This window comes from Leucoraja erinacea, chromosome 13 (genome assembly GCF_028641065.1).
Source record: "Leucoraja erinacea ecotype New England chromosome 13, Leri_hhj_1, whole genome shotgun sequence".
Taxonomy (NCBI): domain Eukaryota; kingdom Metazoa; phylum Chordata; class Chondrichthyes; order Rajiformes; family Rajidae; genus Leucoraja; species Leucoraja erinaceus.
In genome coordinates, this window is record NC_073389.1 from 34,500,020 (window position 1) to 34,525,591 (window position 25,572).

Below are 25,572 nucleotides of genomic sequence, written 5' to 3' on the forward strand. Positions count from 1 at the left end.
AGTTTGTACATTCTCCCTGTGATCTGCGTGGGTTTTCTCCGAGATCTTCGGTTTCCTCCCACACTCCAAAGATTTACAGGTTTGTAGGTTAATTGGCTTGATAAAAAAATGTTAAATTGTCCAAGTTGGCAATATGCAGAGTACTGCCCTGCCGACTACAAAATTCAGAAGGTTCATTGTCGCTTTTCACTGGCTTAATGCACATAGAAATCTCTCAAATAACTGCATAAACACGTGACCAGTGTTTTGTGAAGTGGGCCGATGGAATCCCTTGATCCACAGAACAGTTGATACTGTAGGAATTCTCAAAATGTTGTATTTTGCCTACCAATATGGAATAGTAATTCAATTAACTTTTTACAATCAAACTTGTTGACCAGAAGTATTTATGAATTCATACAACCTGATACAAGATCTAGGCAGCCTGTGCCAAACGTTCACTGGATCAGAGTGGAGATAACAGTCTTGCGATAAATGATTGTACAAAATAACCAAAATGTTGAAATTGCTGATATTTTATTAATTGTATGCAAACGAGCAATTGGATCAATCTTGGAAGCATTGAACATACATATAAAAATACTTATGTAAAAAACTTTTTTTGTTGAAAATTAGAACTTGAAGAATTTGGAAATATGCAACAGAGTTGAGTGCATTTGGTGAAAATACACTGATATTCCAACTGTCAACTCTTTATTGTACCAAGAAACCAAGTTAATGTCCCTTGTAGGATTGATGTTCTAACTATAAAATTAGCAGCTGAAGCTTTTAGTATCCTGTGATGAGTCAAATAAAGTAAAATGTAAATGCAGACAATGAAAAAGCAGGAGATAGGAATAAAAAGGCAAAGATATGATATTGCCCATGGGATGAAGAAACAGGAACCACAAAATGGAGTAAAGGCTGGCTGCATATCAACTTTCTACTCAAGGTATAGTTAAGTTGCTAAAAATTAAGGTAATCTGTTCTCCACTGTAGTGTGATAATAGGTGAATGCAATACTGAAATGAATATCATGAAATGTTAGATGAGTTGTCATTTGATTTGTATTGAGGTTCTCCAACATGAATCAAATGGATCAGGATTTTTTTTGGCTGCTGTGAAAATCTGAATGAGTGTAAAGACTTCAGTTTGGATTGGTGTTTCCGTGAGCACCCAGTTTAAAGTTTTCTGCTAATTCCTCCAGCATTTTCATCAGTTTCTCGTCCTCTGCAGGTGTTGCTCTTGTTTGGGCCAGAAATAGATGAGAAGGCACTGGTTTCCGATCTATGCAAGCAGAAATAAAAAAATAGGCATAGCATTTTTAAAGAATGATATTTGAAAACCAATGCAAGGAAAATTATGGAATGCCTTAGAGAATCATAATCATTTAACGTGCTTCAATTAAAGCTTATACTTAAGAACAGATCTGAAACTGAGACACAACAAATATGCCCAATATTTAATTGCAACAATCAATTTTCAAACTTTATTAAATGAATAGCACTGGAAATTATTCCTCTTTAAATACACTTCTAACTGTCTTGTAAGTTATAAAGTCATGAAGGGAGTGGAGTGGTTCCAGTCTTATTCTCAAATTGTGTAACACTATGGAGATAGTTCCCCCCCATTGTGCCCATTTTTTGTTCTTTGAAACTGATGGATTACTTTCACTTTGGACCTAAGCTTTCTCTCGATGTCTCTCAAGGTTCCAGGACTTACCACCCCTTTGTGAATATGCCTGAGGTGTGTCAACAACTTAGTTCTATTGGACTAGCTGGCAGACATTAACGGGTGACGTTTCGGGTCAATACCCTTCTTTCGGACTGAAGAAGACTCTCGGCACGAAACATCACCCATTGCTTCTCTCCAGAGATGCTGCCGGTCCTGCTGAGTTACTCCAGCATTTTGTGTCCATCTTCAAATGACGTCACGCGCTCCAGACCGCTGTGCGGTAGATTGAAGTCACGCGCGACCTTTGCGGGACCGTCGCGGCTCAACGCGACCACGAGGTTGCGTAATTAGCGTGCCAAGGACACGTAAGTGGGACAGGCCCTTAAGTGTATGAGTCTGTCATATAATACCATTATGGTAATTCCAATGCTTTGAGGCTATCAAAACTTTTTTGGTTTCAAATGGTCAACTTATATGTGTAGACTATTTGGCCTTTCTAATTTTCACCACTAAATACAATTTTATCAGATACTCTCAATATCATATTTCTACCCCGATACGTATTCATGCCTTTTGTGACTAGAAATCATGATGAGAAATTGCCTATGTTTCTATACTCAGGAACTTCACCTCTGCCACAGCCTCGGTACCCTCTAAATGAAGAAATTCTCCCCCATTCAGTTTTAAATATCTTACCCCATATCCTGGGATTGTGACCCCGGTTCCAGAGGTTCTCAAGGCCTGGAATTTTACATGTTTCAATGAAATCTCATCTTGTTTTTTCTAAACTCGTGAACACAGCCCAGTCAACCTAATCTTTCCTTTTAATATGGTCCCACCATCCCCGGAATCAGACTGGTGAATCGTTGTTGCACTATATCCTTTATTAGGATGAGGCCATAAATGCACACAGTACTCAAGGTATAGCCCCACCAAGGCTCTGTAAAGTTGTAGAAAGATTTCCTTTCTCTTGTACTCAAATTCTGTTGCAGCAAATATCTATATAACATTGATTTCTTATCTGTTTCTGCCACAAAATGTTTGCTTTCAGTGACCTTAGCGCATAAACATTTCCCAATCTCAACATTCAATCAATATTCTTTCTGTTTTAGAACCTATTTTATTCTCATTTTCCTTCGCCTGCTGGCATTTGCCTATTCACCCAACCTTTCCCAATCACCTTGTGAGCTTTGCAATTGCCTTTCCAATCCTCTTTGCATCCTCCTTACAATTTACAATCCCAGTTTCATGTTCTGCAGCAGACTTCAATATATTACTTTCAGTTCTCTCATCCAAATCAGTGATACATTCTGAATAACTGGGGCCGCGAGCATTGATCTATGAGGCTCGCCACTCTTCAAGGTCAGGCATCCTGAACATGACCTGTTCTAATCGTGAAGTTCAGTACATTGTGAAATGCCCAAGTACAGTGAGGTACAGGTACAATTGAAATCAGGCTTGCAGCAGGATCACAGAGTCGAAGACAACATTAGACATAAATACACAAAGTCTGAAAAGAAAGCAAATGTGCAAAAAACACGTATTAGTGCAAAACACAATTAGCAAATAAGTTCATGGTAGTGCAAGAGGTGATCCGGTGTGTTCCGTTGCTGAGGTAGTATTAGGGTTGTGCAGGCCGCTTCACCATCCTGCTCATTGTAGGTAAGTCTGTTCCTACTTTTCTCTCTGTCAACCAATTTTAAATCCATACCCCAATCTCGGGTGCTTTTAAAGACACACACCTGTCTATATAAGGTCCTGCAGTTAACAGTGCATGTTAGAGCAAAAACAGCCATGAAGACGAATAAATTGTCCGTAGACCTCCGAGACAGGATTGTGTCAAGACACAGATCTGGGGAAGGTTATAAAACAATTTCTGCAGCATTGCAGGTTCCGAAGAGCACAGTTGCCTCCGTCATTCTTAACTGGAAGAACTTTGGAACCACCAGGACTCTTAATAGAGCTGGCCACCCGGCCAAACTGAGTAATCGGGGGAGAAGGGTTTTGGTCAGGGAGGTGACCAAGAACCCAATGGTCACTCTGACAGAGCTCCAGAGTTCCTCTGTGGATATGGGAGAACTTTCCAGAAGGACAGCTATATCTGCAGCACTCCACCAATCAAGCCTTTATGGTCGAGTGGCCAGACAGAAGCCACTCCTCAGTAAAAGGCACACGACAGCCCGCTTGGAGTTTGCCAAAAGGCACCTAAAGGACTCTCAGACCATGAGAAACAAGATTCTCTGGTCTGATGAAACCAAGATTGAACTCTGGTCTGAATGCCAAGCAGCACTTCAGGAGGAAACCAGGCACCACTCATCACCTGGCCAATACCATACCTACAGTGAAACATGGTGGTGGCAGCATTGTGCTGTGGGGATGTTTTTCTGCAGCAGGAAAAGATGGAATGGAGCAAAGTACAGAGAGATCCTTAATGAAAACCCGCTCCAGAGCATTCTGGACCTCAGACTGGGGCGGAGGTTCTCCTTCCAATAGGACAATGACCCAAAGCACAATGCCGAGTCAATGCAGGAGGTGCTTCGTGACCAGTCTGTGTATGTCCTTGAGTGGCCCAGCCAGAGCCCAGACTTGAACCCGATTGAACATCTCTGGAGGGACATGAAAATAGCTATGCATCGGCGCCCCCCCACCCACTCAGACAAAGCTTGAGACGATCTGCAGAGAAGAATGGGAGAAATTACCCAAATACAGGTGTGCCAAGCTTGTAGCGTCATACCCAAGAAGACTAGAGGCTGTAATCGCTGCCAAAGGTGCCTCAACAAAGTACTGAATAAAAGGTCTGAATATTAATGTAAATGTGATATTTCAGTTATTTATTTTTAATTACTTTGCAAAAAATTCTAAACACCTGTTTTCGCTTTATTATTATGGGATATAGTGTGTAAATTAATGATAAAAAAATGAATTTAATCCATTTTAGAATAAGGCTGTAATGTAACAAAATGTGGAGAAGTGAAGGGGTCTGAATACTGTCTGACTGCCCTGTAAGTTCATCTGAATGGTTTGTTTCTTGCGGTGATAAGCTGGGCACAAATGTACCCTTAGGCAGTCCAAGTGGACCAATCTCTTACCCTGGAAGAAAAGGCCTCTGGGTTCCTGAAAGGCCCTGTTGGAGATGGCGAGCCACACCAACGTGTCCGCACCCTGAACTGCTGTCCTCAACCTGTTCTTCATCCTTGCATGGAAGTCGGGCATGGAAATTCTAACAGCTTTCCGGAGAAGTGAAGACAACATTAATATAGAATCAAATCAAACAACATTTAAAGATGTGGTGTATACTACTGCACATCATGCATTGAAAACTGGTTAGTTTACTCTTATCTTTGACATTACCTGGGGTGTCAGCCCAGCCAGGGTGCATGGAGGAGAAGTGGATGTCCTTGTACATTTTGGCCCATTGTTCCGTCATAATTACTTGTTGACGCTGGGTTGGGAAAACAAGGAATACACTGAAAGGTGGTTAAAGCATTGAGCGGACCCAGCTGCCGGCGCAAAGGCGATCATGATCGGGCTCAGCCGACAGCCATCAAGACAAGGATGAACCCGGTGGCCGAGCAAGGAAGGTTGTCGGCGAGCGTGGAGGGCCATCGGAGAGCCATCGGTGAATGAACAGGTCGGGGACCGTGCCCCGAGTGAGTGCCGGCAGTCGGCGGGGGACGGACCCGCGTGGGTCTCGCCGAGAACGAAGACGGACTATAATGAATACTTTGTAATTTTGTCTGTCCCCTATTTTGTCAGTGACTGTTCGCATTCTTTGTGTATTGTATGCAAAACAAAGTATTTCTTTCAGTGTACCAAGTACATGTGACAATAAAGTATCATCATTTGCAAATAGAAACACAACATGCGAGAAATACTCGTTGGATTGGGCAGTGCTGTGAGAGACAGGTTTTAATATCTTGTTTGATGACTCCAAATATAGAATTGGCAGGAGCTATTAAAACACTTGTGCGATCAGTTGATCTGGCCACGTTGGACATAACATTGGAACCAGGATTACTCTGACTTGACAGCCCCAATAAATATAAACTGGTCCTGCCCAACAGTGCAGAAAATCTCCCCAATTTGTGCGCATCGGAAGTACAATATTGTGGATATGAGTTAATTATCATGAGTATATGCAATTCAGAAATCTTCTTTGTGTCATTACTTGTATTACATCAATTATACATTCTCTTCAAATTTATTTTGTGCATCTTAAATCCAGAATACCGTACATTTCAAAGTATTAAATGAAATGATTCAATTTATTGTCATTGTCAGTGTACAGTACAGAGACAACGAAATGCATTTTTAGCATCTCCCTTGAAAGGGAGACACAGGGCGTCGCGGTGTGCCCGCGCCTACCGCCGTAACATTCCATTACAGGCAAAGGTGGGTGAAGTGTCTTGCCCAAGGACACAACGACAGTATGCACTCCAAGCGGGATTTGAACCGGCTACCTTCCGGTCGCCAGCCGAACTCTTAGCCCATTGTGCTATCTGTCGTCCTGATTAAATAAGTAGATACCGGGGGGAAATAAGGGAAAGCTGTACAAAATAAAACCTGCATTGACACATTTGTCTGAACAAGGGCCTCGATCCGAAACGTCACCCATTCCTTCTCCCCAGAGATACTGCCTGTCCCGCTGAGTTACTCCAGCATTTTGTGTCTACCTTCGATTTAAATCAGCATCTGCAGTTCCTTCCTACACTTGACATGCCAAGTGTTTGCTGACAAACACAAGACGGACAAGATGGTGCATGAAAGTTGCTGCTTTCAACAGAAAATATGTTCGATAATATAAGGAGCATTCACAAAAGCTCTGCACTGAGAAATCAAAAAATAAACAAAAAAGCAAATTCTGAAAATCGAAACAAAATGTTGGCTTTACTCAGCATAAAAAGTCATGAATCTGGCTGTTTCTCTCTACCCAAATGCCTCATGACTTTCTCAGTATTTACAGCATTTTATGTTTTTATTTTATAACTTGGTGTGGAAATAGTTAATGTTCAGAAAAAAGCAGCCCAGCACAGTGAAATCTCACAAATAAACAATCAAATAGGTTGTTCATTATGTTGGTTGAAAAGTAAATATTGGCCAGGATTACTGTAAAAAGTCTCTTTAAATAGTGTGATATTACATCCAGCCTTAGGGACCTCAATTTATTTAAAAATTAAAATGCAGTACTTCCTCCAATCTATACTGCACCGTGACCCTGGATTATATGTCCAAATTTATGGAACGGAGACATAGGCGGGTTTCCTCTAACATGGGCACGGTGGCGTAGTGGTAGACTTACATCGCCAGAGACCCGGCTTTGATCTGACTTTGGGTGCTTGTCTGTACGGATGTTGTACATTCTCCCCGTGACCTGCATGGGTTTTCTCCAAGATCTTGGGTTTCCTCTGACACTCCAAAGACATGCAGGTTTGTAGGTTAAATGGCTTGATATAAATATTTTAAAATTGTCCCTAGTGTGTGTCTAGGGTAGTGTTAATGTGTGGGGATCGCTGGTCGGTGTGGACTCGGTGGGCCAAAGGGCCTGTTTCCGCGCTGTATCTCTAAACTAACGTAAAATATGAGAAACATGCTGGTGGCTTAAATGAATTTCCTCGTAGTGTAGGGCAGTTACAAACAAATCAAAGGAATGTCCAGTCATGTGAGGGAGAATATGTTGCAGGGAATTACAGGGAAATAAGGAGATGAGGAATGGGACTGATGGGACTGCTCTGCTGGGGGCTGTAACTAGCTGGATGGTCTACTTCATGTTCTAACAAGTAAATACATAGGAATTGGAAATCATTAAAAAAACTGCAGATGGAAGAAATCTGAAACAAAAACAGAAAATGACAGAAAAACACAGCAACATCTGTGGAAAGAGAAAATGTTCCTGTCTTAGAATGCAATCCAAGTAAGAATGCGGGGATCGCTGGTTGGTGCGGATCTGTGGTCTGATGTAATCCAAGTAAACTCGGTGGTCTGATGTAAACCAAAAACGCTCTGATGTAAACCAAGAAAATACCCTTAGGGCAATATCAACTGTATGAGCACCATGAGGAGAAGCAGCACATTGTCTTCAGGTTTAGACCACATAGGGTTTCCAATAAACACTCATTCCAGGGCTGAGGAATTCCACAAGCCCTTTCTCACACTCCCTGTGCAGTAAATAGGTGCGTTTGCTTTAAACTTCCAGTAAACCTAACGCAACATATTTGTGCCCTGGGGAAGTTGTACCAATTAGTGTACCAGAGATGAACATTAATCAATATCCACCCACAAATTTGTATCAAAATACCAGCTGAAGATCAGATGCAACCAGTTTTTATTACATTCTACAAGGTACATTGGGCTTCTAATCCTCCAGCATTGTACTGCAGTCTTTAGCCAGTGAATACTAAATAATTTGCACAATGTCGCCATACGTAATTCCAAATAAACTATATCAACTTGTTTGTTTGGCTGAAGGGTTCCGACCCAAAACATCACCCATCCTTTTTCTCCAGAGATGCTGCCTGACCCGCTGAGTTACTCCAGCACTTTGTGTCTATCTTCAATAAAAACCACCAGTTCCTTCCGACACATTGTTAGTTTGTTATTTGGCCTAGATTAGTTTCATTTACCAGTTTTTTTAATATTTGGTGCAAGATGTTTTATTGACAATAAAGATTCATCAACTCAGCTCAATGAAAAGTCGTATTGCTTGCTTATTACCAAAGGAGGGCAGGGCACTATTGTACTGGGGGACTAACAGAGATGGCAACTCTTTGTGAGCACAGGGGGTAAGTAGTTTAACCTCAAAAGACAAACCTTATTCTGTGCATAAGCCATGGTCCCATCAAATTGCCCTTTCTCAAACTGCAAATCTTCCACATTTAGCTTCTGAACCAGCATTCCTCCGGATGACACCGTGATCTAGCAATCAGGGAAAGTGTTTGGTCAGAACAGACAAAGTGGTTGCAAACATATTTGTATTTGGGAGAGGAGAGAGGGTGGAGGAGATAGTACAGATCAAGCAAGCACACATGAAGCTGCTACTTAAAATGTAGAATGTGTGATAGTAAATGAAAATGAGCTCACCACCCTGGCATCTTCAGATTTTTGCAAGAGAGGCACCAAAGCTGTTGTGAGAATGTACGTACCTGTGGAAAAGAGGAACACCTGAAGTAAACATTCACCAAGATCATTAACCCTGAAGGGGTCACTTGTACAGTGGTTATCTTTTAATACAATGCTTTTTGTCTTCCTAGATGTGCAAGAGGAGTGTGGGGACCTGAAAGCCAATTGTCATATTTTTAAGTGTTTAAGAAGGAACTGCAGATGCTGGAAAATCGAAGGTACACAAAAAAGCTGGAGAAACTCAGCGGGTGCAGCAGCATTTATGGAGCGAAGGAAAAAGGCAATGTTTTGGGCTGAAATCCAAAGGTTGCCTTTTTCCTTCGCTCCACAGATGCTGCTGCACCCGCTGAGTTTCTCCAGCTTTTTTGTGTACCGTCATATTTTAAGATTAACTGTTTTACAATTGATTTAGGACTGTGATGAGAAAAAACTTTTTTACCCAAAGAGTTGTGAATCTGTGGAATTATCTGCCACAGAAAGCAGTGGAGGCCAATTCACTGGATGTTTTCAAGAGATAGTTAGATATAGCTCTTAGGGCTAACAGAATCAAGGGATATGGGAAGAAAGCAGGAACGGGGTACTGATTTTTGGATGATCATCCATGATCATATTGAATGGCGGTGCTGGCTCAAAGGGCCAAATGGCCTACTCTTGCAACTTTTTACTATGTTTCTATGTTTATTCCCCTCTCACCAGGACCTCAGTTTCACATTCCTTTTAACCTGCTTCACAGGGAAATTTATTGCAGAGTAACTTTGAGGAAAAAAAGTCAATTAAAAAGCATGTTGTCGCATTAATAGAAATAATATCAAATTGTCTGGAAAATGTGCTGCATCAGCCCTGTTCAAGTCTCCAGCATGCCAGATTTCATAAGTTTCAAGACTGTGTTTGTCCTGGAGTTGGTGCAAGGTAGATTGACTGACATAAGGGGCCGTTCTGTGAATTGGTTTCAACTCAGTTTTGCAGCGCAGTTCTGAATGTGACTCATTGAAAGGAACCAGATTATTGGGACAGAAGCTGAGAAACGACTTCCTTTTGGGTGAGAAGATCAGGATAATGGGAAGGGCAGGGGAAGGGAATCTTCTTCAGGTGGAGGGTTGTAGACCTTTGAGATTTTACCACCTGAGTGGAATGACAGATGCTCCATCATTGACCACTCTCAGACCATTAAATGTTTGGGTACAACAGCAATTGCAGAATGGAGGCCCTTCCCGAGTTTTGAACACCCGACATGGACACTTTTACATGGGAATGAGTCTCAACAATTGGGGCAGGGGTTAGGCCGAGCAGAGCTGAGGGCATTGTGCAAACTCACCCGCTCACTCACCGAGTCGGTGAGAGCGACTGGTTGCTGCTCCCCCCCCGTCTTCTCACTCCCCCCTCACTGCTGCTTCTCTGACCCTCTCACATGCATGCTTTTTGTTCATTTCCGTCATACAAACCATTCTGGTTACGAACCGTTCTCGGTAGCGGAACCCCATCGTGACGTGTATGGAGATCCAGTGGACCAGTGGGTGAGGCACAGGACTAGTCACTTTGAGGCGCCAGAAACTGACTGTTTCTCACATCCTAATATCCTTAAATTTGAAACAGGCGATGAGCAGTAACTGCAGCATTCGTGACCACTCGCCTGGGGTGCATCTTCCAAAGGAATCGCTAGAGATCTCAATACCAGGACATTCCCATGAGCAAATGTCAAAGTGCACCAGAGTTTCCAAAGTAGATAATTAATAACTTACCCAAGGTATTTGTTGCAAAATTACTTTCTAACTGATCTGCAGTCATCTGGCGTTCATTGATCATGCACCCTGCATTGTTGATCTGGCAAAAGAATCGCAAATAAACATAAACAAGATTAATTTGCCATCTCGAAGCTCCATATACAGAACAAACATTATCCACAGTTTAATGGGGAGTTTTCTGATTGGATTCTGTCCGGCCTAGTTTAGTTCTTTGTTTAAACAACATTAAGCTTTGATCACCATAAAGGTTCATCACAAGGACTGTGCCTTCCATTACAAATTCCCATTACATTACATTACATTACAAATTCCAATTCCATATCCGACTGCAGTAGACAATGTAGCTGTCACACATTGAGCTGACAGAGGAAAAGATGGGAGATAGTATAAGGCCATTCAGCCCTTCAATTCTGCTCAGTGATTCATCTGGGTCATGGCTGACTCTTATAAACTCACTTGGCTTGGTTCCCAGCCAGAATACAAGACAAACTACGCTCCCAATTGCACACTGTATATTCATCATTGTTTCCCTGTTCTCTCCCAGCTCCCATGGACTCCAATGGGATTCTTCTGCCCTGCCCTCCGACACAAAAGAGTCATTCACAGCAGTCAAATTATCCCACTGGCACATCCTTGGGAGATGGGAGGGAACTGGACCACCGGACAGAACTTACAAACTCCCCACTGCCAGCGTTCAAGGTCAGATGGAAACCCTGGAGCCATCAGACATCAACATCAACTGCTGCACCACCATGCTATTTCCCTTGGGGTGAAGGGGTCAAATTAAAAGCAGGCATAGATTTAACGTAAATGGTGGGAAGACGGGTGGGAAGATTAGAACTATTTTCTCAGCCAGTAAGTGCGGAGGTCTTGAACTCATTCCGCAGTGGACAATGCAGGCAGAAACCCCCTCCCCACAGCACTTGGCCATGGAGAGGCCTGAAGAGCTGTGACCTGCAGAAGTATGGACCCAACACTGGAAGGTGGGACTGCGCTGACTGCTCTTCTTCAACCAGCACAAACACTTGGGCTGAATGGCCTCTTATCCTTTAAGTTTCTTCCAACTATTAAGAACCTCTCCACCCAAACAACAGTGAGAAGGTGGATCTTGCTTGAGGCAGGCAGTTGTAATCCACTATGATGAGCTTAGACAACCACACGAGGGAGGGGAACCCAGAGCCACAATGATAGATCTGGATGCGGAAAACTGAGATTCGATTCAAGTGAAGCACAACACTGACAAGTATGGTTGGGCTGAGTGGTTTGCTGCTGCTGTACATCCACATTCATCTCGGTTGTTATAGTTACGCACTCACATACTTATAAATGCTCTTTTCTCCCCATCCATTTTAATCGGCACATCACTCCAATTACGGAGACATCATTCGAGTGCAACTACGTACTATCCACGCAAGTATCAACAGCATGTCAACGTGGTCAGTGAACTGGTCCTGTGTGTTCACACATTCCAACATCCCTTTTACAGGCTCCGTTTTCTTTGCCACATCGTCCTCGTCAGGCGTCTACATTCTGTTGTTTTTATGGACTCAGGTGGCTTATGAGTCTAATCCTGGCTATGCAGCTCACAGAAGGAAGACGCCTGTGCATGTGTTTGTTTAACGTGTATTTGATGTTGTACTCCAAGAAGCACTCGGCCCTTCACAAATCAATCAACTAACTCCAATGGCAAGAGAACCAAGACGATTGGAGCTGATAGATCTGTTGCAGCCTTCATTCGCCTTCACTACGTTGGGTTCAAAATAACTTTGTCCGCTTAGTCTACAATTGATGTCTTGTAGATTGGATCGTTCTTAGTCTGTACCCTCATCCTCGCCCTTACCGCCATGGGTGGCCCTACCAGAAGCTGGTGCTTCCGACGGCATCATTCTCGGAATCATGGGGTCACGCAAGCCTCTTCACCACGACAAGGTCAATGATCCGAAGAGGGTCCACATACTCCCTACAGCCAGCACAACAGGTCAGTACTGGTTGTCTCCACTTTCCTGTCTAGAATGTGTGGATTTCTATCACCATGAAAAGTGGAATGAAAACATTCTGGTGAGAGTGTGAAAAAGCCTTACCAAAACATTCAACTTGCCATGAGTTTGTTGGAATTGATCAGCAAATGTCCAGATCACCGTTGGTCTTGACATGTCCAAGATGTGAACAAAAACATCCTTCAAAATACAATGATGAGACACATCTTCAGTGTTGAAACAGAAATGAGGCTAGCCTGACAGCTACATTAATTCCCTATGGACGGTCAGTCTTTATATTGGGGTAGGATAACAAGATGTTTACTGCTAATGCAGCCCAACACCTCTCTACAGAGTGACCAGCACCTCTCAATAAAAACACATACACACCTCTCTGCAAAAGCCCCACCACATCTCTGCAAAGTCCCCACCGCCTCTCCCAATATCTCTGCTGCCTCTTGACTGGGAAGTCACTACCTCTCCGCAGAAGCCCCAACACTACCCCATCCACCCACCTCTCCATTAGATGCAACTCGACTAGCGCAGCGGAACAGCTCCCCTCTTGTACAGCAATGCTGGAGGCCAGATCAGAGTCCAACATTGCCTTTCTCAAATGCTCGTGCCTCAACTTTACTCAATCCTTCACACCTTCCAAGCTTGTTCCTCCACATGTCTCAGGTTGGCTTTAGTCTCAAGACCCACGGCGACCTGCACTGATCATTCCATCACTGGGAGCCACCCACTCAGTTGTAAGGGACACATACTCCGGGACATCTTCCCACGTCCTTCTACCTTAACTAGCCTCCTATGACGTTCTATGAAAACTTCCATTCTGATCATATTCTGCGCTTCAGCTGAAATATTGCCAAATGTTAAAACTGATAAATAAATGCAAATTTTTATTTTTGTTGCACCAGGGCCCTCAATTAAAAATATGATTTTTCTATTTGGCTACATTTGAGTTCAATAAGGTCACGAAGGTGCCACAGGTCACAATAACTTGAGGCATTTTCATAGTCATTCTGCTTCTGAAAACCTTTCCCCCGTTATTTGGACAAAGATTCAGCCCACTTAAAAAGAGGAATGCCTGTCATAAAATTATAAATGGGAATCTCAGCAGATTTGTCAATGAACCATCGCTCTGTATGCAAGTTGCCAGCTGCAGTACTCAGAATATTCTGCTGGTGGAGCTGTTGCGTCTCGGGAGCGTTGCCAACATGAGCCAGCACAACAGTTTAGTTCAGAGATACAGCATGGAAACCAAAGATCCTTTGATGGAAACCACTTTGGCCCACCAAGTCCACGCCAACCAACATACATTAGTTCTATCCTACACACCAGGGGCAATTTACAGAGGCCAATTAACCTACAAAGCTGCATGTGTTCGGAAGGAAACCGGAGGAAACCCACGCAGTCACAGGGAGAACGTACAAACTCTACAGAGATCGAACCCGGGTCTTTGGCGTTGTAAGGCAGCAAATCTACCACTGCGCCACTGTGCCGCCCTGTGTTTATCAGTGTTTATCCAAAGAGTAAGGGAGGTGCAATGTTGTTAATGTGGATTCCAGGAAACGCTTACTGCCTCAGGAAGGAAGGTACACTGAATGGGATGGGCAACTCACAGTCCTCGCCCCAAGTATCACTTTGTTAAAAGGTGTATGGAAACAAGTTTACTGTCACTCACCAACTTTATAGTCTCACAAAATAATTATGTACAAAATTCTTTACCTGATTATTGCTGGCCTTCACAATCTCAGCTTTGGCCTCTTCGGCTCGCTCTTTGTTTCGACAGACAAGGTGCACGGTTCCCCCTGTGGGAAGCCAAAGGGTTTTACTGAGCACAATAGTCAGTGGCCAGAGAATCAGAAAGAGAAAGCTTTTGAAATTCCAGTAACAGTCTTCCATCAGTTAGGAAAAACATTTCCCTTTCTTGCAGATGTCTTAATTACCACCAATCTCATGTTTACCATTCACCTGTTAGCCAGTGTCCATGACAGGATGCCACCAATTTCAAAGGTCTGAGTTGTGAGACAGGAATTTGTGAAGAAATGAATCCAGTGGAATGTCACAATTTTACAACCTTTGAAGGCGCCCTGCACATTCAATCTTCAAAAGCACTTGTGTCTGAAGGAAATAATAAATATTCCCCCACAGTTATAAAAAGGTGACTGTACTCAGTTCTCAAATTACTGATACAATAAACCCTTCTGCCCAGTTTCAGGTTAATGCATCATCATTTAACCCCTTCACCAGTTAAAGTTCAGTGTGAAATACTGGTTGAGAGATCACTCATTAACTGACATCTCCGTTGAGCTACAGTATGCCTTGTTTACATGCAGACCCAAGAGACTGCAGGTGCTCGAATCTTGAACAAGAAACAGTGCTGGAAAAACTGAGTGGGTCAGACAGCAACTGAGGAGGGAAATAGACAGATGATGTTCTAGGTTGAGACCATTCTTCAGACTCACAGATGTCCCTTGTCCTGTTGAGTTCCTCCAGCACTGTTTTTCGCTCTTGGTTACATGCCTTTTGTTTGCAGGGCAGAGGAAAGGAATTAATATTTTAATAATTAATATAGTGTAGAGGAATTAATATTTTTCAAAATATAAACTTTGGACTGGGGATAGTCTCAAAACTATGGACTTTGATTGAACCAGAACTACAAAGGAATTACTTTCTTGCCTGTCAGATGGTACTTGAAGCATTTCATTCTTAAATAAAAGAAGGATATAAACACAAGGAGGGCAGTGGGGGAAATGGAGAAGGTGAACACAGGGGCCGTGATCTGGGCTGGTGAGTCGCAAGATTACCCAGAACGTTGAAGAATTTCAATTCACAGGAGCTGCTTCTTAAGTGCAACAGGCCAGCCTTGTTACTGTGTATCCTGATGCTTCCTCTCCTGTGGATTCTTAGTTTCCAACCCCCAGTGGACCTAGGATCAGCCAGTGGAGCGTGAAATGCAATGGGGGATTGAAGGGTTTTGGAGGGAGATGTCACTTGTTAGGGACAGAGAGCTCGCAGAAGCCACGCTGGCTGATCACAGTTACAAAAGCAGTCGGTCCTCGCACCTTTTGCTTGGTTCGTTGCAAGGAAGGGTTGGGTGGAAAAATACCGCGGAGGCTGAGGGAGAGGATACAGCACCCTCCTGCCCAAACCATGGGCGGCAGGAACCAATGCAGGAACCGATGGAATGAAGACCAAGGACACAAAAGAGGTGGAATCTGAAGGGAATTAGATTGGAGCTGAAGAGGGGCCAATAGCTTCCAGGATCAGGGAATGGAGGAGAAGTGGGTGCCATTCGCACCACGACTAATCCCATGTGATGTATATGTAATATAAATGCCAGTGCCCCTTTAATATAAATGCCTATGCCTCGTGATTGAGGTCAGGTGCCCTTCGAGAAGTTTCTGTGGGTTGTTCAGATTAAATCTTACTTACAAGATGTCGGACGTGTTTTCTTTGTGCTAGTCACAACAGGACCTTACATGGTCTCAAATATTACACCATGCATTCAGGTAAATTTGCCTCGGATATTATGCTAACAGAGAAGAGAAGTAAATGTTGGGTATAAAGATGTGTTGATGTAAATAGGCATGGAGCCATTCATTGGAAGCTACGGAGGCATGCATGGGGCAGCATCCAATGGAGGTTGTGCAGAAGAAACACATTGGAGGCATCAGTGTTGACCTTTTGCTGATCTCTGCAATGTCTGGATGGTCTGAAGAAAGGTCCCGATCCAAAACATTGCCTATTCATTTCCTCCACAGATGCTGCCTGACTCACTGAGTCACGCCGGTACAATGTGGCTTGCTTGTCTAAAGTTTTTCTTCTGCGGCACCTTCATGGAACTGCTGCCCCTTGCAGGCACCCACAGCCTCCAATTTACCTTCCTTCCCTATTTACATCAAAACCAGAGACCAAGAAGCAAAAGGAAGATGCGGCAAGTAGTGGTGAGAGTTGCAGGCAAGATAGAGGGAGAAATATGAGGAGCGAGAGGTGAATGGGATGGTCGGAGCGGCTCAACATTTATATGCATTGTTCATGACCCTTCCTTCCCTTTTGTGCCAATCTTCAGCAGCAAGCACACTCTACAACGTGCAACCTGCTGAGACTCAGAAAGGATAATGGCACCAAGGGTAATGGAACCATTTCAAATGTCCAGGGGACTTCGAGCATTCCTGGCTAGCATGTTTCCTCCCAGATAAACAATCCTCAATATTTACCAGTACAGATAATCCACCTGAGCAAAGCTCTGTTCGAAGGATTATGGAAATACCTACGAAGATAGACACAAAATGCTGGAGTAACTCAGCGGGACAGGCAGCACCTATGGATAGAAAAAAAATGGGGCCATTCCTTCTATCCAGAGATGCTGCCTGTCCCGCTGAGTTACTCCAGCATTTTGTGTCTATCTTCAAGTTTAAGTTCAAGTGAGTTTATTATCATGTGTCCCTGTATAGGACAATGAAATTCTTGCTTTGTTTCAGCAAACAGAACATAGTAGGCATTTACTACAAAACAGATAAGTGTGTCCATAGGCCATAATATAAATATATACACACTTCAGTGTAAACTGTCTTCAGTGTAAATCAGCATCTGGAGTTCCTTCATGCACATGGAAATACCTACCTCGCATTGCAATCTCCAGAGCAGCAGCTTTGCCAATCCCACTGTTAGCTCCCGTGATCATGAAGCTCCTTCCTGTCACATCCACATCTAGATCTTTTGCACCAAACTGCTGTGCTGCAGCTTCATATCCACTCCTGTAGAACACCAAGCAACACTGGGAGTGAGAGAGTCTCCAACATGTAGCTAAGATAGACACAATGTGCTAGAGTAACTCAGCAGGTCAAGTAGCATCTCTGGAGAAAAAGGAGGGGTGATGTTTCAGGTCAGGACTGAAGAAGAGTCCTGACTCGAAACGTCACACATCCTGTTTCTCCAGAGATGCTGCCTGACCCTCTTAGTTACTCTAGCATTGTTGCGTATATTGTTGGCATAAACAAGCATCTGCAGTTCCTTTCTACACACGTGCCCAACATGTAGCTAACATGAAACATAGAGAAGGCATGGATTGGTCTTTTTCTGGTCAGCAGGTGTTATGAGTGGTAGGGCCTCAACATTTTACAATTTGAGCAAATGCACAGATGAGTGCACGCAATGTGCGGTCGTTACATTTGCTGATGATGCAAAGATGGTGGGAAAGCAAATTGTGAAGAGAGCAAGAGGCGGCTACAAAGAAGCATGGTTGCGTTAAGTGAAAGGACAAAGATATAGTAATTGCAGTATAATGACAGAAAATATGAAATTGTTCTCCGGCACTCTTTCAGGAAATCCAAGAGCATGCCATCTAGGTGGTGATGGATTGCAGAGTATTGCTGGGTATTGCTAGTGTACTATATACAGAGGGCTAGTGTGCAGGTATCACAAATCATCACAAAAGCAACTTGGACTATCCTGGACTTTTTTTTTCCAATTTAGTTTTGCACTAATGTATTTTTAATGCATTCTGCTTCTTTTTATTGTCATGCCTAATTTATGTGTAGTCTTATGTGTAAGTTATATATAATTTATGTTTTGTTTGTCTGAATTAATGTGCCTATGATGCTGCTTCAAGCAAGATTTTCACTGTACCTGTAACCTCACTGTACTTAGGTATATGACAAAAAATGCAATTCAACTTGAAAGCTAAAACATTGCAAATGCTTCTTGCCAAGGGAATTCAATTCTGAATCAGAAGGTTATGCTTCAGTAATATAGGGCATTGATGAGAGCACTTCTGGAGTACGATGTCCATGCAGTCTATGTTAATGTGTGTTAGCAATTTGGATAAGGTTTACATTTTTACACATACATGGAATGAGCAAGTTGCCTTATGAGGAAAGATTGCGCAAGTTGGTGTATGATGGAATTTAGAAAGGAGACTTGATTGAAACAGATAATATCTTGATGGATGCTGACAGGCTGGAGAGAATGATTCCTCTTGTGGGAAAATGTATCGCAGTGGTCAATGTTAAAAAAAATATTTGAGACAAGAGGTGGATTTCTTCTCTCGTGAGATTGTAGGGCTTTGAAATTCTCTCCCTCAAAGGGCAGTGGAAGTAGAATATTTGAACATTGTCAATGCAGAGATAGACTCTTGCTAAGAAATGGGGGTGAAAGGTTACCGCAGCAGGACAGGGAAAGGGAGTTGAAGTTCTGTCATATAATCCATAATTTTATCAACAGTAATGGTCTGGATGGGATGAAGATTGATGTTGGTGTAGATGGGTACACTATTGTCAGCATGGACCGAGCAGACTGAAGGGCCCGTTTCTATGCTGCATGCCTCTATGCTGAGGGCCCGTTTCTCTGCTATGTGACTATGCTCCTGATGGTATGTTCACATGACAAACAATTTCATGCATTTACATGTGCACGCACACACAAAGGCACAAGTGTGCCGTCATGCAGACACTCTTTAAAAAAAATACACTGTCACACACCCGTGCACACACATGGATACTCTCATACGCACATGTTATGCGCATGCACTTGCACACAAACATGCAAGCACACATACATGTGCATGTGTTTAGGTGCACCCATGATCTTAGATTTGTTATACATTAAGAGCAAAACCTTTTCACTATACTTATCAACAAGGCACATGTGAAGTGATCTGTTTGTATGTGAGAGAGGAAGCAAATTCCTTGTTATTCCCACCGTGGAGCAAGGTTGATTATGCAGCCTTTTGCTGCACTATGAACTGTATAGGAGCGCCCGCCTGTGGTTAACAGAATCCCTGTGTCAATATTCCATCCACGGGTTCACAACCAACCAAGAGAACACCACCAATACCTGTTTCACTTGAGTCCCTGGAATCTCCCCCACTCATGGGGTTTCAAAACCATTAAAGGGGGATTCAGAAAGATAGTCTACTTGGCTGCAGAACCTTTAGGTGCTGCAGTTGGTGTAAGCAATCAGTGGAATGCATTCTGCTGTTAACAAGGATGGGGACAAAAAGACATTGGATGATGGATCAGGTCTTAATAACAGTAACGCTGGCTTTTACCAAGAGTCAAGAGTCAAGAGTCAATTTAATTGTCATTTGGACCCCTGGAGGTCCAAACGAAATGCCGTTTCTGCAGCCATACATTACACACAAATAGACCCCAGACACAACACAATTACATTTTACATAAACATCCATCACATAGCTGTGATGGAAGGCCAAAAAAAACTTATCTCTCCACTGCACTCTTCCCCCCCCCCGATGTCAGAGTCAAAGTCAAAGCCCCCGGCTGGCGATGGCGATTGTCCCGCGGCCACCGAAGCCACGCCGGGTGGTGCGAGGTCGCACACCGGGTCTTGGTGTTGGAGCCCCCGGCGTGCGCTCGTAAAGTCCCGCGGCCATTCCAGCCGCGCGGGGCAGTGGTGTCAGGCCCCGCTCCAGGAGCTCTTCAACCCCGCAACACGGGTGGGAGAAGTCGCCGTTGCAGGAGCCCCGAAAAGCGGTCTCCCTCCAGGGATCCGCGGGCTCCCGGTGCCGCCGTCCGCAGACCCGCAGTAGCAGCCTCCGACTCAGCAGCGGCATCGGCAGCAGCAGCGCTCCTCCACCGCTCCAACCGCTCCGGACTCGGCCAGCCCCGCGACGGCGACGGTGAGTAGCACCAGAGTCCCCGGCTTCTTCCTGTTGGAGGCCGCTCCTCGTTGCGGCCCCAACGACAACGGAAACCCGACGAGAAAAGGTCGGGTCTCCAGTGCAGGGAGAGATTTAAAAAGTTTCCCCCCCCGTCCCACCCCATCCCTACCCCCCCCCCACACACACACCCCAACAAAAAAATAAACATTAAAACACAGACAGAAAATAATAAAAACGCGGACAGACTGCAGAGGCCGCTGCTGGCCAGAGCCGCGCCGCCTACCGCCGCCTACCAGCCTCCTGCATCTATAATCCCTTTCTTAATGAAGTAAACAATGAATCACAAAAGCCACAGCACTAATCCTTCTGGATTCCAACCCATTGTCACTGGGAATGGCAAAGTATATAACATGTACACATAGGATTAAGATTTGGTTTAATCTCATGATTATGGTTTTTGATTTTATTTTTTTACATAAATATTTGTAGATTTTTACCTTAGCTGGAGGAAAAGAAATGGTTCTAAGTTCATTTCCAGGGTGATTTATGATTTAATGTATCAAAGTACAATCCAGCTGACTGATTATTTTCCGCAGGGGTACAGGATGTGCTAGTTTGTGCCTGTTGATTTAACTTTCTCAGTGCATTGGGAACCAATAGCCTGGAGTCAGGAAACAGGACAATGGAATCTGTGTGACTAGCAACATAGACAATGCTAAACAAAGCTGACAACCTGAGTTAGGGGAGCTTTAACATTTATGCAGGTCTTATTCTCTACAACCTATTCTCATGCCATAAGGACTAGTGGAACATAGCGAGTCTCAACAGGCCTACAAAGGGTCTTGTGTTTTCCTTCACAATCTGTAGATGGAGACACAAATGAAAGCATTGATGAAGTCAATAACTCCCAACCCCGAGGAAAAGGTGGATATTTCATTCTGTAACAGGGTTTGTCACGTCGTGCTGCCTTTAAAATGTTCAGTATTATATTCTGGATGGAGGATTGGGAAGTGGCAATGTAAACTTTAGCATGGTGTAAAGGCTTCAGAACATATGCAGAAGAGATTTATTAGAATGAGTCCAGTGACGATGGATTTCAGTTTCATGAGAGGAATAGATCAGGTAGACACACATAGTCTCACATCCAGAGTAGGGGAATCAAGAACCAGAGCACATAGGTTTAAGATGAGGGGGGAAATATTTAATAGGAACCTGAGGGGTAACTTTTTCACACAAAGGGTGGTGGGTGTATGGAACGATCTGCCGGAGGAGGTAGTTGAGGCAGGGACTATCGCAATGTTTAAGAAACATTTGGACAGGTACATGGATAGGACCGAAGATATAGACACAGAAAGCTGGAGTAACTCGGTGGGACAGGCAGCATTTCAGGAGTGAAGGACGTTTCAGGTCGAGACCCTTCGTCAGACTAGTGAAAGCATTAGACATTTCGGCCAGAAAGGTCACCCATTCTTCTCTCCAGAGATTCTGCTTGTCCCGCTAAATTACTCCAGCGTTTTGTGTCTATCTTTGGTTTAAACCAGCATCTGCAGTTCCTTCCTACACATGGATAGGACAATTCAGAGAGATGCGTGGCAAACGCAGGCAGGTGGAATTGGTGTAGATGGGACATGTTGGATGGTGTGGGCAAGTTGGGTCAAAGGGCCTGTTTCCACGCTGCATGACTCAATGACTATGACAGGTTGCAGTAGCAGGTGTCATTCTCCTTGGAACAGAGGAAGTTGGGATAAGGGTGTTTAAAAAAACTATAGGCAGAGAGAAGCCATTGCTTAGGTAGAAACGTCAAGAACAAAGGATGAAGAATGAATGTGACTGGTAGAAGAAACAATACAGATACAAAGGAACATGGCAAAGCTCACCATCTGGACTACATTGCCTGGTAGAGGTAGGTTCAATTGTAGCATTCAAAAGGGAGCTTGGAGAGAATCTGGCGTGAAAGAAAAAGTACAGGGTCATGGGGACAGTGTGCTGGTTCCGTAGAACCAGTGGGCTCCTTGTGTGTTGTAACGATGGGGCAGCACAGTGGAGCTGCTGCCTCACATCGCCAAAGACCCAGGTTTGATCCTGACCTCGGGTGCTGTCTGTGTGGAGTTTGCATGTTTTTCCTGTGACTGCGTGGGTTTCCTGTGGGTGCTCCGATTTCCTCCCACATCCCAAAGACTTGCGGGCTGGTAGGTTAATTGGCCTCTGTAAATTGCCAAAATCATACTTTTCTTCAGTTCAGTTGTAAAGGAGGAATTGTTGTCCTGGAGAGTGGGATAACATAGAACTAGTGTGAAGATCGTGTGAAGATCTAGAAATCGTGGATGCATTGGTGATAATTTTCCTATGTTCTATAGACTCAGGATCAGTTCCTGTGGATTGGAGGGTAGCTAATGTTATCCCACTTTTTAAGAAAGGCAGGAGAGAGAAAACGGGGAATTATAGACCAGTTAGCCTGACATCGGTGGTGGGGAAGCTGCTGGAGTCAATTATAAAAGATGAGATAGCCGCACATTTGGATAACAGTAACAGGATCGGTCCGAGTCAGCATGGATTTACGAAAAGGAAATCATGCTTGACTAATCTTCTGGAATCTTTTGAAGATGTAATTGAGGAAAATGTACAAGGGAGAGCTGGTGGATGTAGTGTACCTGGACTTTCAGAAAGCATTTGATAAGGAGATTAGTGGGCAAAATTAGGGCACATGTTATTGGGGGTAGAGTGCTGACATGGTAGAGAAATGGTTGGCAGACAGGAAACAAAGAGTTGGGATTAACGGGTCCCTTTCAGAATGGCAGGCAGTGACTAGTGGGGTACCGCAAGGCTCGGTGCTGGGACTGCAGCTATTTACAACATACATCAATGATTTGGGTGAAGGGATTCAAAGTAACATTAGCAAATTTGCAGATGACACAAAGCTGGGTGGCAGTGTGAACTGTGAGGAGAAAGCTATGAGAATGCAAGGTGACTTGGACAGGTTGGGGGAGTGGGCAGATGCACGGCAGATGAAGTTTAATGCTGAAAAATGTGAGGTTATCCTCTTTGGTAGCAAAAACAGGAAGACAGATTGCTATCTAAATGGCATCAAGTTGGGAAAAGGGGAAGTACAACGGGATCTGGGGGTCCTTTTACATCAGTCTATGAAAGTAAGCATGCAGGTACAGCAGGCAGTGAAGAAAGCATACATGCTATGTTGGCCTTTATAACAAGAGGAATCGAATATAGGAGCAAAGAGGTCCTTCTGCAGTTGTACAGAGCCCTAGTGAGGGAGTGCAGCGTAGGTTAATTCCCGGGATGGCGTGACTGTCATATGCTGAGAGAATGGGGCAGCAGGGCTTGTACACTCTGGAGTTTAGAAGGATGAGAGGGAATCTCATTGAAACATATAAGATTGTTAAGGGCTTGGACACGCTAGAGGCAGGAAACATGTTACCGATGTTGGGGGAGTCCAGAATCAGGGGCCACAGTTTAAGAATAAGGAGTAAGCCATTTAGAACGGAGATGAGGAAACACTTTTTCTCAAAGAGAGTGGTGAGTCTGTGGAATTCTCTGCCTCAGAGGGTGGTGGAGGCAGGTTCTCTGGATGCTTTCAAGAGAGAGCTAGATAGGGCTCTTAAAAATAGCATAGTCAGGGGATATGGGGAGAAGGCAGGAACGGGGTACTGATTGGGGATGATCAGCCATGATCACATTGAATGGCGGTGCTGGCTCGAAGGGCCAAATGGCCTACTCCTGCACCCATTGTCTATTGTCTAAGACGGACAAAAAATGCTGGAGTAACTCAATGGGTGAGCAGCATCTCTGGAGAAAAATAGGTGACATTTCGATCGGAACCCTTCTTCAGACTGAAGGGTTCTGACCTGAAACATCACCTATTATTTTTCTCCAGAAATGCTGCCTGACCCACTGAGTTACTCCAGCATTTTGTGTCTATTTTCGGTATAAACTAGCATCTGCAGCTCCTTCCTGCACATAGAACTAGTGCGAACGGGTGATCTATGATGAACGTGCTCGATGGGCTGAAGGGCCTGGTTCCACCTGTATCTCTAAACTAAATTAAAATCTGGTATTCTGAGAGTCCGGAAGTACACCAAAATAAGTGAAACTCCAACTCCCAGCAATCATTGAGCGCCGTGTCCCGCTGGGAAGGTTATGAAAGCCTTGGTTCGTGCTATGGGCGGGGTGTGAGTGCTGTAGGGGTGTCTGGTTTAAAGGGTAAACGCCGGACCAGGGGGACCAGGCTTTGGTTTTAGACAGCGAGCATGGCTCTTCTCAGTGGGACAGAGGCGCTTTATTTGAGGGCGGTATCGCAGAATCACCCCAAGGCCAGCAGATCAAATTCCCGCGCAGTTCCGACATGCCTTCCAGTAACCCCGCGCCGGCCCTCTGCAACACGGCCAGTGCCAACGTTAAACAGCAGCGGGAGATGAAAGTAGACAGCAGCGTCCCAGACTAACGAGCAGCTTTTAAATGCAACAAGTATAACCAAATTGGGGGAAGTACCACTAAAGTTTAACTGGAGCTAGAATAAAGCATCGGGTGATGCGAGGGGAGGTGACTTGTGGCAGGACTCACCTGGTGTACTCTCGCAGCCCCTTCATAAACCAGACGGCGTTCCTGTACAAAGACATGCTGCCGCCGCTGCTCCTCTCCACCGTCTCACGGCGCCGCTCAGGCCACGGTTATGTAACCTCTCCGATCAACTCGTGTTCGCCTTGTCTTTCATAACAAACATATTTTATTCTCCGGAAGCAAAACGGAGTGTAGAGGTTACAAGCGAGGCTCCCGGTCCCCACTCAGCATCATTACACTGGGTGTCACTTCAGATATTGTTACATATTATTGTCCTGCTGCAAGTAAGAATTTCATTGTTATATCTGGGACATATGACACTTGACTCTTGATAACCGTTCTTCTGTTGCCATTCATACCTCCTCGGGGCATAGCTCGTATTTCTTTCCTCATTATTAACCCCCGTTACATTGCACCGTGATCCCGTGCCTGTAAAACCACAGCAAGTAAGAATTCCATTGGTACACAAAATGCTGGAGAAACTCAGCGGGTGCAGCAGCATCTATGGAGCGAAGGAATTGTTCAGGTTCATATCCAGTGCATATGACAAATAAACAGCACTGTCTTAATTCCTAACAATTCAACCTCTCCTGGATCAAACCCTTGCAAAGTTTCCTCACGATACAGATGCCCATTGAGGCATATACAGCAAATAAATATGTCCATTGAGTCCATGCTGACCATCAATAGTCCATTTACATTAATCCTATATTAATTCGTGTTTATTCTCCTCATATTCCAAGTCAAATCAAGAGTGTTTAATTGCCATCTACACTGGGACAAGAACAATGAAATACTTATTTGCTGCAGCTTAACACAACAACATTATAAATAAATAAACAATAAACAATAGTACAATAAATGTTTTTTCTTTCATTCCCTCAGGTTC

General features: G+C 44.0%; 1 protein-coding gene across 1 annotated transcript; it reads right to left on the reverse strand.

Moving 5' to 3' along the window:
- Positions 1–499: 499 nt before the first annotated feature.
- dhrs12 (dehydrogenase/reductase (SDR family) member 12) lies at positions 500–24,977 on the reverse strand. The gene is made up of 10 exons (XM_055644881.1): positions 24,687–24,977; positions 17,117–17,250; positions 14,216–14,298; positions 12,593–12,688; positions 10,509–10,590; positions 8,731–8,792; positions 8,461–8,565; positions 5,005–5,095; positions 4,743–4,880; positions 500–1,266 (listed from the first exon to the last, which is right to left on the reverse strand). The coding sequence occupies exons 1-10, from the start codon at positions 24,740–24,742 to the stop codon at positions 1,127–1,129; spliced, it is 987 nt and encodes a 328-aa protein (XP_055500856.1). The 5' UTR covers positions 24,743–24,977; the 3' UTR covers positions 500–1,126.
- Positions 24,978–25,572: the final 595 nt, after the last annotated feature.

Excerpts from the sequence above, each read along its gene's own strand:
- dhrs12 (XM_055644881.1), bottom strand. The coding sequence starts at position 24,742 with ATGTCTTTGTACAGGAACGCCGTCTGGTTTATGAAGGGGCTGCGAGAG. Across the intron at positions 17,251-24,686 it reads GGGCTGCGAGAGTACACCAG|GAGTGGATATGAAGCTGCAG; the intron begins GTGAGTCCTGCC and ends GGTGTTCTACAG. Across the intron at positions 8,566-8,730 it reads AATCTGAAGATGCCAGGGTG|ATCACGGTGTCATCCGGAGG; the intron begins GTGAGCTCATTT and ends CCTGATTGCTAG.